Genomic DNA, 16,905 nt, shown 5'->3' with positions numbered 1-16,905 from the left:
ATGAGATCAAGTGATAAGCCACCAAACCAAAGGCGTCGGAAGTGTTTGAGACATATGAGTGCTCGACTTGAAAAAGAAAAGAGATTTTAATTTCTGAATTAATTTTCGGGGTGCTCCGACGCCGCTGCACCAAACACTTCATGCTTCTGTATTTGGATAGGGTCGACCAAAATTCAAATAAAAAAAAGCAAATACAAGGTTTTTTAATGGGAGAGCCATCATCTTCACATCTGCCAACAGGGTCCATAGGCTGAGATTCTCGACGGGTCCCCCAGGATCGACGGGCCCTCCTCCACTCTGGGACGGATCTAGAGCTCGCTGTTGGGAGGGGATGTTTTTTTTATCATTGGTGTAAATGAGATAACCATATGTCCCGCATTGTACTTATTATTTGTGTCTTACTTATTTTCAAAAATTCTATCCCTTTAACTGAAATTCTATTAGATTCCGAACTCGAAATTGTTGGAGCCGAATGGCTTCAACCCAACTGTCCCCCACTTGCCATCTTTTCTGTCTATTTCCCTCCCTCTCCTGATTTCCACCTTTTTGAACAACTGGAAATTATTCTTGAAAAATTTTATAACACACATTCTATTCTTATCTCCGGAGACTGGAATCTTCCCGGCATTGACTGGAAAAATATGGAATCCCTGTCCGGCAATCACGGAATTAATAACAAAGTACTAGATATCTTCCTTAAATTTAACTTGGTCCAATCCATTTTTGAACCCACAAGAACCACCCTCTACTCCAGCTCTACCTTAGATCTCATTGCTACCTCCAATCGAATTTCAGTCCTTTCCACCTCCATCTTTGAGGGTTGCTCCGACCATAATATCCCAGTCATTAACTTTTCCCTCCGCCACTCTATCCCATCCTACAAACTCGCCCCTAAACGTAATTTCAACAAGGCAAATTATCCACTTATGCAAAATATTTTTCGCTCTCACTTGAATGATTTCTTATCCATATCCTCTTCTAACAATATCCACACCCTCTGGACCTCTTTTAAATGTATTATAGACAAATGCTTAACTACAGTTCCAATTAAAAATGTTTCTCCTAAGTCTTTTTTTAATCCATGGATCACCAGAGATATTATTCATTTAAAGAGGAAAATCCGCCGAATCGCCTTCAAATATAAAACTAACAAATCCAATTCACTCAAATCCATAATTTCAGCCTCCACCCGAGACCTCAGAAACCTCATTTCCGTCCAAAAGTCCAGATACCTCTCTCATTCTCTATCCCATTACTTAAAAACCAATCCAACAAAATTCTGGAGTTACCTTAGACCTAAATCTGTTGGTCCCACTTCCCTGAGAAGTTCAAATAAATATACATTTTCTCCTTCAGAGATGGCTACCGAATTCAATTTAGCTTTCTGCTCGGTTTTCTCAATAGACCCCTCTCCTCCCCAATACTCTTTTTTTGATTCTATCCACAACTCACCCCCTATATCCTTCTCCAAACAAGGTATCCTAAAACTTTTGAAAAAACTGAAACCCCATTCTGTTGGCCCTGACGACATCCCAAATTCTATTCTTAAATTCTGTGCTGATGAAGTCGCCGACTATCTTTTAATCCTGTTCAATGTTTCACTAAATTCTGCTACCCTCCCGAACGACTGGAAAATCAATAAAATTATTCCTATCCACAAAACGGGTTCACTTTCCAATCCCCTTAACTTCAGGCCAATAGCAATCACCTCTTCCTGCTGTAAAATCTTCGAGCATATTGTAGCAAAAGAAATCCGTATCCACTTAGACTCCATCAGCTTCTTTTTCCCCAACCAACACGGCTTTAGACAATCTCTCTCTACTACCTCTCAACTGGCCCTCTTCATCCACGACCTCTCTGAAGCCATTGATAAAAACCTACAAACTGATATCGTATTCCTAGATTTCTCTAAAGCCTTTGATAAAGTTCCCCACGATAAACTTCTTTTCAAACTCTCCCGCCTTGGCCTTAACGTTCAATTACTTAATTGGGTGGAGGCTTTCCTAAAACACCGTAAACAGTTTGTTCATTTTAATGATCATAACTCGTCATCCGCCTCCGTAAAGTCTGGGACCCCTCAAGGATCGGTCCTCTCCCCGTTACTTTTCCTAATTTATATCAATGACCTTCCTCAATCCCTCAACTGCACCACTAGACTTTTTGCTGATGACTGTGTAATTTACCGTATCATTCACCATCAATCTGATCAAGAACTTCTCCAACATAACCTGGCTTCCATCGCCGACTGGTGTTCCCTATGGCAAATGCCAATGAATATCTCAAAAACGGTTCACATGAAAGTTACCCGTAAACTTCTTCCTCTTGAATACTCCTACTCCATCAATCATTTACCGTTATCCCAAGTTTCACATATCAAATACCTTGGTGTCATTATTTCAGCCGACCTACGTTGGAACAAACACATCGACTACATTTACCAGAAGTGTCTTAACAAACTTTTCTTCCTCCGCCGCAATCTTAAACACTCTACTCGGGATATCAGAATTCTCTGTTACCAAACTTATATATCCCCCATCCTCTCCTACGCCGCTGAAATCTGGGACCCTTACACCTCCAGTAATATAGACAAACTTGAATCTATTCAAAATAAATCCGCCCGATTTGTTCACGATCTGCTCACGATGCTGGTCATCTTTCATTTCTGTGTCCGAACTTAAGAATGAACTTCACCTCCTCCCTCTCTCTACTCTTCGTCTCATCTCTCGATTAACATTGCTTTATAAAATTTTCCATGGTCAGTTCAACATAGATACTTCTGGTATCTTGGCCAAACCATCCTACATCTCTAGAAGACTCGACCATTCCCTTAAAATAAAACCTATTTTTGCTTCCACTGACTGCCTTAAATACAGCTTCTTTCCTCATACCATTGGTGAATGGAACAAACTCCCAAGCTCTATTGTTGAATCTCCCTCTATCACTAGTTTTTTATCCAACATCAAACAATATCTTTGGCATTCTCAATCGCATCCTCTTGTATAGGCCCAGGGGCCAACAATATTGTATAAATAAATAAATTGTCCCGAATTTTCCTGTCATGATTTCCTCTGTCTTGATTTTTTTTTGAAAAAAATGCCCCAGTTTTTCCTTTTTTTTAGTCAAAGTTTTCCTGAATTTGTCATTTAATCAAAAATATTGATACAAGTTATTTTCAACGGATTTATAAAGGGGCCGTTCAAGTATTACGATACTATAATCAAGTATTATGTAATTATAATTAATTTCTGTGAATTTCAATGTTATTTGAAGGCTATGAACTCAAAAAGTTTATCTTTAACAAATTCATTGCGACCCACCCTCTAAGCCATATAACGATAAATCGTATAAAGGCCCTTGGCCTGTGGACCAAATATGTCCCCCGGGGGGGGGGGTTATCTTATGTGGCCTGCCCTCCTCAAACCTAATTTTTGTAAAAATGAACTCAGCGGCAATTTTTACAGATCGCTTAAGTGTCCCGTGGTACATTTCTAGAACATTTAAGCGGCCCGTGGCACATTTTCAGATCACTTAAATGACCTGGGACGTAGTTTTAGAGCTTTTAAGTGGCCCCCTGTGCGGTTCTACATCACTCAATTTATCCGTGGCACATTCTCAGATTGTTTAAGTGATCCACGGTATAAAATGATGTATCATTTATGTGATGCATTTTCTCATTGTCATTTAAAAATCAAAAATGAAGCAAAGCATACACACAAATACAAATTAAAATATCATACATCAGAATGTTGTTTAGCCGCACGCACGTATTTGTGCATTTATCCCACTTCTAATTAGTTATAATTAGCAAGACTTTTAGATCAAAAAGCCATTTTTTTTTGTGGATATATCATGTTCTGATCAAACACCACAGAATTATGGATCACGTGAATAATGCGTTGCACAGTTCCAGAGCACTTAAGCGGCCCGGACGCATTTCCAGATCAATTGGATCCACGAAACATTTAGAGATCGCTAAAATGGCTCGGTAGGGCGCTTATCAATAGTGGGGAATGTTATTTCAAGTGCCCACAAATTATCGAAAGGTTTTTCTCGTTTTTGGCGTACAGAGTAAGATGCCAGTAAAAAATTTCATATTTTCACAAAGGGTGGTTGATGACGTAAGCGTTATCCAAACACCCCTCCCCCTGTCATCAAGTCAGCAAAAGAAACCCCCTTTCCCCCCCATCGGTGCTGCCGTAATACTTGAATGGCCCCTAAATGCAATATTATCATATTCACATTTCGCTTAGGGAAGAGGGAGTTCCATAGATCCGCGCCCGCCTCCACAGTGAATTTATATTGCCGCTATGGCGGTCGAGTGGTCAGAGTGACGGACTCACATCGCCCGTGTTCGAGGAGGCGCAGTTGGTGGTCGGCTGAAGTTGGTTTCTTGTGGTTCCCAACTTTGAGGTGCGAATGCAAGCCGATCTCCCAGTTAAAAAGTCCCGCCGCAAGGAGCAACCGGTCTTACAACGGTACAAATATTAAATCACTACACTTTATTTGTAATTTGAAATATCAACTCAATTGGTAGTGAATTGCCCATGGGTCGATAGACCGAAGTTGGGCTCGATTTAAAAGAAAAAAAAGAAGATAGTGGATTTATATATTGTGAAAAAACAAGAAATGATAAAACTCTTGCCGTGCCCCCACAGCCCTGTCAGCTCCACCCTTATGGGTGGGGGATGGGGGCGCCACGCCGACAAAAGAAGAGGATAGAACTCTAGAAATTCTCAACACATAAATTTCAGTCAGAACTATTTTCGGTCAGTTTAAAAAAAACCTATAATACAGTCAAACTCGATTATAACGACGTCGAAGATTCCGCTAAATTTTGTCGTTATAACCCCTGGTGTCGTTACAACCGAGGACGTTTTCAAGATTTTTCTTGACTAAAAGTGCAATCAGATTCTCTGAAAATATAGTGCATGAAATTGTTACGTCATTGGGGTTATGGTGACCAAATTCGACCGATAAAAATACTTGGAATTGAGATCATAAATACGCGGAACATCGCCAATTGTCGCCAAAAAATGTTGCCGATTATCACTGAAATAGTCAAATATTGCCCTTTAAATAACGCTTGGCGTAAAATGACATTCCACAACAAATCTGCAGTGATTCAAACTGTATTTCATGGGAAATAATTTGGCCATGACAAATATGTGAGACGAATATTTATCTATATTTATAGTCACACTGATGAGAGGAATATAAAAATACTGAATGTGATTTTGACCGAAATATGAGAAAATACCGTTGTGTAGAGGTTTCAAAATCTGTAAAAAAATATCGTTATGGAGGGGGATTTATCATCGTAAAGGATGTCGTTGTATTGAGAGCAGTTTTAAATTAGACTATAGGAAATTCCAAACAAGATTTTGAAAAAATGTCATTGTGGAGGGATTTATCGTTATATCGTGTATCGTTGTAGCGAGGTTCCGCTACATGCCAAACAGGATCCGACTTGAAAGACAGGCTACGTTAGAAATTAGTCAGAGCTAGGGATGTGTTCCCGAAATGGGAGGAAACCAGTCGGGTAACAATGGTTCTTCAGCCTGAACAATGACTTTTGCGATATTTACTTTGGTTGCCGTGGTTCCCAAACAATGCGTTTCAGACATGTTTATCCCTTTGCAATGGTTTGATTACTTGTCTTGTGCTCCTGGTATATAGAGGAACCCCGGTAGCACCGGGTATTTTGTTAGTATTTTTTTACGAAATAAAAGAGTTGGGAAGGGCATAATATTACGGGGCAATACGAGAATGTATCGAATTCGTGTCAAGCAATCAAGTCGGAGCGTCAAACATGCGATAAATTTATTTTCCTAACGTATCAACAGCAGGGCCATCTTATGAGCATCATGGATTTTTCCAAGGGATTTTTCCGAGGCCCTACCAGGCAAATTCTCGAAAACTTGAACCGGTTCTGATTTCTGTGAGGCCCCTCTTCTCTTGAGGCTCTCGGGCCATGCTCGGGTGGGCCCATGCGTTAAGACGGCACTGATCAACAGCAGACAAACGTTGCCTCAATGCGATTACCTTAATTCTAGGGGGATTTCTTTGGGGGGAGCTGGGGGCACCAGAAAAACGCAAGCAAAAGTAACGGGGAATTTTCGTTCGTTTTATATCCCAGGCCTTGCGTTTTCATCGACGTTATAAGCAGGGATGTTCATTGACATTATTTTCCACGTGAATGAGATCGTACCACTAGGTTATTGACGTTACAAACGAGTGTTTGACTGTGAAATCCGATATTTTTCAATTCATGAAGTTCTGAAACTTACCGAAAACTACAGAATTTCCACGGCTGTGCACGCAACAAAACACAGTGACGAGCAGCGTGAAAAAAACATATTTACATGCATTATTATGCGTCATCGTGATAAATGGATTCGGTACATCGAAACTGGACGAGAGAGCTCAAATCTCGACGCCGCCGGTTTCCAACCAACCCTTCAGAGCTTTCATCGCGTCGCTTTGATATCCATAATAAACAACAGCTCGAGAAAAAGTGCGATATCGCGAGATTTCGGTTCTATCGAAATGCCTTGTCTCTGTTTTGTGATGGATTCCTAAAAAAAAAACGTAGAAGTGCTTTATCTCGTGTTGTCAAAAAAGAAGAAAAAGATCAGGAGAAATATATATATATATAAAAGAGATAAACCGGTGCGCAATAATGTACATACCTTTTGTTATTGTGACAAGTTGAGGCAACCGTAGTCACAATCTAGAGAGAGAGAGAGAGCCAAGGGCCTAATAAAAACAAAGGGCGATGATAACTCGGTTTTAATGGCTTCTTCTTCTTCTTCCAAAATAATCATTTCTACGAATTCCGGTTAATTTCTTTTTTCTATCGTGAGCAACAGATAGTGCCAGCAGAAATCGCCCTATCCCAAAACGTCTCGAATTACAGTGAGCCCCAGACATGGCTCCCACGAGGCTGGGGCTGACAGGGCTCTAGTCTTGGGGCCCTGGACAATTCTCATCAATTTTTGTTTAGAATCAACTATAGAAGGGGTCCGTGAAAAGTCTGACCGGGGGGGGGGGGACCAGCAAAAGATCCCAGCCTAGGGGTTCTTCTTCAGGATGTGGGGGCCATGGGGGCCCAGATGCGCCACATATAGAAGAAGGCCTCCGTACGAAGCTTGGGACGTCAATAAAGAAGGTCATTTCACCTATAGCTATTGGATATACTGTACTACAAAAAAAAAAAAAAAAAAAAAGAAGTAAAAATGGCGCATGCTGTATCCAATGGTAATAGATGAAATGGCCTTCTTCCGTGACGTCGCGAGCTTCGTTCGGAGGCCTTCTTCTGTTGGTGGTGTTGGTCCTGGGCAGTGTCAGTAGGGGTGACTTATAAGCCCCGTTCACATGGGACATAAAGTATCCGGGGCAATTACCGGTAACATGATCTTAGCTACAACCCGTTTACACGGTGTTTAGTTTGTACCTAGTTTGACCATACGTCCCGTATTTTCCGGGTCAGTTCCGATTTTTTCTTTTTTTCTGGTTGTCCTGACTTTTTTGCAAAAGTAACCCTTGTTCTTGACGTATTTTAAACGAAACCAACTTGACGTTTATTTTTCAAATCAATGATTAAAATTATCTTCCCAACTCAGAAATTACATTAAGATAATTACGACTACGGATAAGAATAATTATTTCACATGTTTGCGATTTTTTTTTTTTTTACATTCATCACAATTTGAAGTGGTGCTTCATTTTTCTCGATTAGATACTTTTCTGTGATATTGCCACGAGTCGGCGACTTTGTTTCCTTTTGGCATCATCTTTGGCGATTATTGGCGATGTCCCGTATTTTACAGTATTTCGGGGCCCAATCCAATTTCACGTATTTTTCTCGAGCAAATATGGTCAGCCTATTTATACCGGTATTTCCCCATTCTTTCCGGAAGTCGTCACTGGTCACATGGGTTGAACGGAAGTGCCTCACACAAGATGGTTGAGAAATAAGCTGACCATATTTCCTCGAGAGAAATACGGGAAACTGGGGTTCCAAATACGGGAAAATACGGGACATCGCCAATTAAAAAAAGAAAAATGTCAATCTTTCACTTCAATTAAGAATAACAATTCAAGTAGACTTCGTGGGAAATATGGGAAAAACCGGGACACTTTAGCTAAAAAGTCGGGACGGCCAAAAAAACTGAAAATACCGGGACTGTCCCGGGAAATACGGGACGTATGGTCACCCTATTGGCAAAGGAACTAACAGTTGAACGAAATGATGAACCTCTCCGCTATTTCTTTGCATCTTTGCAAGATGATTGCAAAGAACAGTCACAATCCTCCGAGTATTATTCCCGTATAATTAGCAGAAAGGTCCATCGTTTCGTTTCATGTCGCCATCTGGGGGCTAATTTCGTTGCGAGCTATTGTTGAGTTAGAAGGCTGTCTATTGCGGAGTCCCGTTCAACTCAAAGAACACAGTGTTCTAAGGAAATAAAATGTCTCTCTGTAGCTTAATGGTAGAGCACGCGTCCGGAAAGTGAGAGGTCATGGGTTATGAGCATATATGTTTTAAAGAGTAAAGAAACAAAAAACAAGAATGCTCCGGGCTGGAGCGTTCGGTCATCCGAACCCTTGCGGTGTAGGTTCGTTTCTCATTTGAAAAACTCTCTTCGTAGAGAGCAGGCAGATCTCCAACACCATACTTGCATGACATGAAAATTCAAGCGTTTACCATCTTCACGTCGAAATAAGTAAGGCAGACGGCAGCACCAGGAAGAACACGTTACAAGCACACTACTCTGATAATATAAATAACCTACGTTGGGGGCCACGTGTGTAGATGCTACTGCAAAAGCCCGAAATCGGCCAGTTTGTGAATCGGTCAATTTCGTTGTAAATGGATTCGGCCAATATCTGAATTTCGGACTTTGGAAAACCAGTTCACGAAGTGGCGTGAGATCCCTGGACAAAGTCCGAAAAGAAAAGATAAACTTATCTGGGGGATTAGAAACGTTTCCGTTAAAACGAGATTTTCACTATAACGGTATTCGTTAAAACGGGATTCGACTGCATTTCCATGCCCTGTTACAGACCTACTTACGACGCCAACTACGAGTAGATTGAACTCACTTATTCCGGATCAGTAATTTTTAACTTCAAAATGGAACCGCAGGTCACGAAGGTCATCGTGTCATTAATTTAAAAAACATATTAAAAAAGCTTTAAAAACCCCGGTTATAAGCAAAATAAATGTACAATGTCGGTCCCCTAAAAACACTCGTGACCAAATCTTCACTGGAAAGTGTATCCATTTACAGTCGACGTTCGATATAACGATCCTCTTTCGTCCCATCGAAAACAGACGTGATATAGGGAGGGTCGCTGTATCGGAAATAAAGCATAATATGATAGTCGTTTTTTGAAAACATTTGAGACTTATCCAACCAGTCGTTGTAATGGATTAGTCGCTATATCGCGAGGTGTCGATGTAACGAGCGTCAACTGTATTGTGTTTACATGACCAAAATTTCAGAACCATTCATCAAGCAGTGTTCTTATAAATTCTGAGAAATGTCTCAACTCCAAGGTGGACACTGGTACATACATAGTGTGAATTCATAACACACTCTCTGGGCAGGAGCAATGGTTCCTCGACGAATTCCGAATCAGAACCACCTCCGTTACGAGCCCCGAGCTTTGACTCACCCGATTGATGACAATGTCTGGGCCGGATCGGGGCTGTGCGTTTACAGCACCATCTAGCGAGATCTTGCCATTAATTGAAGAACAACTAAAGGTTTCCTATTATGATCTCTCGAAACTGGTATTCCGGAAACATAATATAACTCAGCCTGTTGCGTGAGCAAGCGCAATCACCCGGGGCTTTCCTCTCGTGGGGCCCCCGAGTACTTGGGGGCTAAGCGGCGAACAGACAATGGACACAAACTAACTTTTTTAAGTACACGCGTATGCTCCGGGCAGGATCCGGAAATCCGGCCAAGCCACAAATTGTTCGGTCGGCTACTCCTGACCGCTGCCGGATAGCCGGCCTCCTTTTCTAGCTTCGGCCAGATAGTACTTGGCCGACCATTTTGTGAAGAGTCTGGACCCACTAAGATCGCCCGTAGCATGCGCACATACAACCCTCAACACGTATGCAATAGATAGAGATAGGCTATTAAATCAATTTCGTTTATTTATAGTTTACCGTTATCGGGCCCGATTCCCCGAAATGGAAGAGTGTTCTCTTTTTTACGTACTAACATACATGTAAGTAATGTGCTTTGGTCGAAGCTCGGAACTCGGTCACCCGCGTGAAGAAGTGAACAGGCTCTCGAGTGACCCCTGCACTCCAATACCGCCATTTATGCATGTACAATGGATTGATATATACATGAGTATACTCTGGTACATATCTTTATAAATATAGACGGATAGGTATCGATTAATGTGCTCATATTTATTTATAGTTTACCGTTATCGAGCCGCGATTCCTCGAATTGACCGTTACCGCTCCCTGTGGTTTTTGAGAGGTGTACCTCCAGAGAATGTACCATCAAGAGAGGAATAACAGTATTTATACTTTTGTAACAATTGTTTACGGTATGGTGCGTTTTCAACAATGAAGAGTTATTCCTCATTCCTTTGTTCATTGCCAGGTGCATTGTTGTAGACCAGGCACCTTCAACCCGTTGCTCGCGAGCACCACGAGTCCACCCTTAAGTACCCAGAGCGCTCGATGCTCGGGTCCGATTTCTTTTGCTCGCGAGCACTTGATCGACGATACAATTGAACACCTTGGAGGAATCGCATTCAGGAATTGAAATAATTTTGTCATTTCATGCATCGTGTGTTAAACATTAGCATAAAAGTGCTGTTCTTTTGTTTGATGGGGTACAGACAGTGCTCGCGACTGGGAAAATGTTGAAGACCCCTGTTTTAGACGCGCACACAAATCACCAACAGCGGGAAATGAAGCGCTATTGCCAGAGGCGCATTTATGGTCTTTCCGCCTGTGGCACGAATTTTGCCGCCCTTCTCTCCCATTCTAGGCTGATTTTCTTGACTACACTTTCTTCGAATTCGCCACCCGGAACTCTAATTCTAACCCTCCACCCCGCACACTTGTCTTCACCTCCCACACTCCTGCAAATACACGTGTCTCTAAGTCACTCTCATGTTCACACACTCTCTCTTACCAGACCAGACCAGCATCAGATGGTTACCCCCATGCCCAGCCCTTGGGGATGATTGTGGGATTACAGACGGGCCTAGGTAGGCCTACGAAGAAATTCGAAAGAGGGACTGTGAATGGTGAGTGTCAGAGAGTGTGTGCATGTTGCGTTGTGTTTGAGAAAAACAGTTGTTGTCAACACCAATGCCGCCACACCTGAAAAAAATTAGGAGAGTAAGGCTTTTTTTTTTTTTAAAGCAGTCCACTTGAAATAGGTGCCATGATACATACAGAATACTGTGCTAGTAATAGATGCACAAGAATTAGCAATAAACGGTAAATCAAGAGCTTAAATAGGTGCCAATTTCAAGAGTAAGAGCGGGAATAATCCCAACATATTAGATAAATAGGAGCCATTTTAGACGCTCAAAAATTCCCCCAAGGAAGGTGGAAGATTTGTTTGGGACGCCTGTAGATCTTTCTCCTTGAGATCCTAGGTGGCGGAATTTCACTGTAGTCAACAATTTCACTGATGTGTGAGTCTAAACAGAGTTAGACATACGGTCAAATTGATTTTTATTAAGTATTTTAACGTATTTCCATACATGATTAATTCTGAGATCGTTTCTTATATTCTTACCTCTTATGAACCAAGGTGCCCCAGTGAACTTCCGTAGTGTCTTGTTCTGGATGGTTTACAGGGACTTAATGTTAAGCTTTGTTGGCATGTGCCCATGCTGGGGAGGCATACAGAAGGGTGGGTCTAATGATGGATTTGCAGAGTAAAATTTTATTTTCAATAGAGAGCTTGGCTCTAGGGAAAGTACTTTTATTTAAGGCTCCAAGTATGCTGTTAGCTTTATTACGCACATATCTAATGTGCTGTTTGAAGGTAAGTGCACTGTTGAGAATAACTCCGAGATATTTTATCTGGTTAACTGGAGCAAGTGAACAATTATTGATGTCTGGGTAGTTTTTTGTAGCGGGTAAACCAAGTGAATTGGCATTTGTTGCTGTTTAAGACTATATCTGATTCCTTACACCACTCTGTGATGTCGTCTATTGCAGTGTTTCTTAGCCTTTTTTTGCCCGTGGGCCCCTTTGAACCATATTCTTTTTCTCGTGGCTCCCCTGTCTTACCCAGAGTTTTCAACTCTCATCTAGAAGCAAGGCACTTTATACGTATTGAAATGATTTTTTTCAGTGAATTTATACTGAACTGAAATTTTGCAAAGAAAATTGGCCTCCAGACCACTGGCCTAGAATTTATTGATCTCCCTGCTAGTCCGAGTTCTATCAGGACCGTCTCAATATCATGGGGCCCCCCCCCCTCTCCTCCTTTGGCAAAGTCCCATATGGTAGTCCCATACTTTAGCTGGAAATAAACAGCCTACATATTTCCTACTTATTTCCAAAATTAATTGTACTATACAAAATATCATAAAGTGGGGTCACTTATGGGCATGAGGCCCCTGGACATGACCCCTTACAAGAGTGGGACTCACAGAGCTACAGCCCGGGGCCTAATATTGTTTTCATCATTTTTTTTGTTTTTCATACAATAAATTTCATATAGGGAAGGGGGGGGGAGTCTAAAAAATTTAACGTGGGACTTGAGAAAAACCCCATCCTAGGGAACTTGTTGCAAAATGTAGGCGGTGAGGCCTGGGTGGGTCCATGCCCTGAAGAAGGCCCTGGTTTTATGAGTGGTTTTGTTGGATTCTCTCTCTCTCACTGTAAGTGTTAGTCACTAATGTAAAATCTTTATTTCTTCACACCTTAATTTTTCTTCTCAGTTCTCCAAACCACCTGTCATGGCCCCTTTTTCCATTTCCTTCCGTGCCCCCCCCGAAGTATCCCAGTACCACAAGGGGGCCATATGGCCCCCGGTTGAGAACCACTGGTCTATTGTGTCTTGTAGGATGTCAGCAGCATCTCCTAAATTTTTATGGCGACAGATGACTACAGCATCATCAGCAAAAAGTGATAGGATGCCAGCCTGGGGTGCTGGAAAGTCATTTATGTATAATAAAAATAACTGAGGATCCAAAACGCTACCTTGTGGTACAGATGCAGTTATAGGTTGAGTGGTAGACAGTGTGTCGTTGATATTTACTTGAAATGTTCAACCCGTTATATAATGGTAGAAAGAAATTATGTAGAAGTATGGAAATTGTAAGTTTATCATTTTGTTGAGAAGCGTTACGAAATCACACTTGTCAAAAGCTTTATTAATATCCAGTAATATATTCGGTGACTCTGAGTAATTGAGTCACACAAGAGTGTTCTCGTCTGAAGCCATGCTGCTCCTGTCTTAAGATACTGTTAACATCAATACATGTTTCCAACCTGCTGGCTATGATTTTTTTCAAAGATTTTACTAACATTAGTTAGAAGACTTATGGGACGATATGAGGTTGGTAGCAATATATCGTTTCCATTTTTATGTATAGTCTTTATAATGGAATGTTTCCATGGCTTTGGAAAGTAATGAATTTTGAGTGCTGTATTGAAAATATCGCTAAAATTATGCTGAAAGGAAGATTTTTCAGTGTTGTGTTAGATATATAGTCATACCCAGATGCTTTTTCTGTTTTAAGGTCGGATATAATGTCAATCACTTCGTCAACACTTGTTGGTTGAATTTGTTCATCATATCTGTTGATGTTCCGATGGACATAACGTACTACTCTGTTTTGTAACTCAACTTCAGTGTGTAGTGGTTGTACATGATTAGGTGCTAGTTGCCTTCTGTATGCCTCCGCAAAAGTCTCGACTATTTCACTGTCTGTAAAGACCATGCCACCTGGGCTTAAAATCTTGTTTATTCGTCTACTGTTATAGGGCTTGCATATTCACTAAGCTTTCCATATATTGCTATTTTCACATGTGGCTGTTTCTATAAAGTTGGTAAATCTGTTATTTATAAAATTTTGAATCTCAAGTTTAATTTGTTTGGTGTAATTTTATCAGAGCGTCTTCTGAATCTCTGCCAAAGGTTCGAACTCGATTTTTGTGTCTTATTTTCTGCAGTATTTCTTTAGTTAAACCGTATTTATTTTCTTTTTGTACAGAAATAGTTGTGGATTGATCTATTGCTAAAATTGAATTTTGCCCGTAATTTGATCTACTGCACTATCTATTGAAGAAGCAAATGTTGGAATGCTATTATGCGAACCTTCGTTCGAAAGAATTTCTTTAAATTTATTCCAATCAGTTTTGCGATAGATTTTTTGTTTATGAGGGACAGGGTAATCAATTTGGAAAAATATAGAGTTATGTGGGGAATTTAACACTGTTTTGGTATACATATGAACATGGCCCCGACATCCTGGAACAGGGCCCCAGGCCAGTGTCTTATGCGGGCCCCCCTTTATGATGAATTTACAGCGTGAAAAAACAGAAAAAAGGTGAAAATCGTCCCTGGCCCCAGGGCTGGAGCCTTGTCAGCCCACCCCTTGTGGGGGCCATGCATATGAATATTGTATAGAAAATTTTTTGATAAACCGAAGTCAATGACATCAGGGCGATATCTAGCACATGAAGGAAAGTCAGATGAATGAATTTCTAGAAAATTGTCCAGACAAAATTTTCTCAGGATTCGCCCACATCTGTTGCTACCTCTACTATGGAAAATACTATTTTTGCTATTAAACTCTCCTGCCACTAGTGTCGGTATAGAAGTGTTGAAAATGTGTCCAAGTAGGGGCACATCAATGGTGTTCCTTGGAGGGTATTGACCTGATAGGGGGATAGCAGCCTTAATATAAATTGCTGTTCCTCCACCTCGATTGTGTAAACGGTCTTCTCTAATTTCATTATAACTTAATTTTTTGGCTTGGAAGTAACCAGGTTTCTGAGACCAAGAGAATGTCTACCTGGTTAATAAATAATTCTTCTTTTAATTCTCTTATACTGTTTTTAAGACCATTGGCATTCCAAGTCCTAATGCACAATGGCCTACTGTACGTGTTATTTGATGTACTAATTTTTGGGCTGTGTAATCAAAATCAGAAATTGTAGAATCTGTTCAATTTTGTCCTTAGAGATACCTGCATTACTCAGTGTTTGTCAAAAAGTATCACTAAGATGACTAATTTCAGCTAAATTGCTGTGAGAAGATTTGTCTGATGAAGCTGGAGTGCTATTGTCCACACAACTTGTCTCTAACACTGGCTTATGTGTTACCCTTGTGTTAGTAAGGTGGCTTCATGGGTGATCTGTAAGTGCGCTGAGAGTGTAAGTGTTATTGATGAGTGGGTGTGTGTTAGGGGAATTGGCAATTAACCTGGCAGCATTATCACTTGATGATGAGTGATCTGTAATTACGTTAATTCAACAGATGAAGAAATTCCATCATATGATCTCGGACCTAGAGGAAGTTTAAGAACTCCCAGACTGTCCCAGATTGCTACGATGTCAATGTTGCTGAAATAGAAATCCCAAAGGCATACGAAGAATCCATGAATTCTCATCAATCTGAAGAATGGAACGAAGCAATCATACAAAAACTTGAGTCACTTCAGAAAAACAACACTTGGCAACTGGTGGGATATCATGAAGGGAAGAATGTAATTGGATCTCATAGTGGTTGTTTAACATGAAATACTTCCCCATCGGAAAAATCGAACGTTACAAAGCTCGCTTACGTGCGAAAAGGTTTCCACAAGTGGAGGGAGTTGATTTCATTGAAACGTTCTCACCAACATCAAGGTATGACACTATAAGAACCATCCTTGCAATTGCTGCTCAGAAGAAGTTGAAAATCTTACAGTGCTATATAAAAACAGCATTCTTGCATGGCGATATCACATGCCATCTCCTCTGGGTTTGTCCATCAAAGAAGACTTTGTGTGAAAACTGAGAAAATCCATATATGGATTGAAGCAGTCTTCCAAGTGTTGGAACAGAAAATGTTCTGAGTTCTTACTAAACTTTGGTTTCCAGCGAAGTGTTTCTGACCCTTGTGCATTCCATGGTAGTTTTGAAAGAAAGTTTTCCTCATTTTGTACGTTAATGATATTCTCCTATTATGTGATGAAACAAGAATTTTGTGCAACATAATGAAAGGCCTATATGAAAACTTTGAGGCTACTGTTTGTCAATCAGGATGTTTTGTTGGGATTGAAACGGAACAAAATGATGATGGTTCTATTTTTATCCCTTCACAAACTTACATCAGCAAAGTGTTAAAGAAATTCAACTTTCTAGATTGTAAGCCAATTTAGTGTCTCAGCTGATCCCAATGTCATTTTATCGTTCGAACCTTTTTTTTTTTTTTTTCAGACCGAGCACAACTCAGGTCTATTGCCATAGGCAATTTACTACCTAGTGAGTTGTGCCGGAAGTGTAAGTGTGCGTACCTAACAGTCTGAGTGCGTATCCAGTGTTGTGTGTGATTTTTCAGTGCTGCCATCTATATCTCAGAAGTGAAGTGAAAGATGTGTAGTGACTGGATATTTGTACTGTTTGTAGGACTGTTGCTCTCTGTGGCGAGACTTAATATATCGTTCGAACCAGATGCAACGTTAGGAGATACAGGCATACCTTATCGAGAAGCAATGGAGTCTCTAATATGTTTAATTTTGTTACCACCAGACCTGGCCTTATGTACGCTATTAATCTGGTTTTCAAAATAGTTATAGCCAAATACATTGGAACGCAGTGAAGAGAATCATGAAATACCTGAAGTCAACCATGCATCACGGTATTCTATTTATACCTGAACCTTAAGATCCTTGCCTTATTGGCTATTC

General features: G+C 40.7%; 1 protein-coding gene across 1 annotated transcript in view; it reads right to left on the bottom strand.

The window, feature by feature from the left end:
* Positions 1-6,517, bottom strand: part of LOC149067792 (adhesion G protein-coupled receptor L1-like) — a 66,194-nt gene extending 59,677 nt beyond the window's left edge. Inside the window, exon 1 of the mRNA XM_089252162.1 lies at positions 6,288-6,517. Within this exon, the coding sequence (XP_089108288.1) occupies positions 6,288-6,381 (94 nt within the window). The 5' untranslated portion in view covers positions 6,382-6,517. The remainder of the gene's footprint in view (positions 1-6,287) is intronic.
* Between the last annotated feature and the right edge of the window lie 10,388 nt (positions 6,518-16,905).

The sequence above is a fragment of the Pholcus phalangioides genome, unplaced genomic scaffold (assembly GCF_987345545.1).
Source record: "Pholcus phalangioides strain wild (caught in Gottingen) unplaced genomic scaffold, Ppha-v1.0 ptg000028l_1, whole genome shotgun sequence".
Classification (NCBI taxonomy): Eukaryota; Metazoa; Arthropoda; class Arachnida; order Araneae; family Pholcidae; genus Pholcus; species Pholcus phalangioides.
Note: the sequence above shows the minus strand (reverse complement) of the source record. Positions and strands in the feature narration are given on the sequence as shown.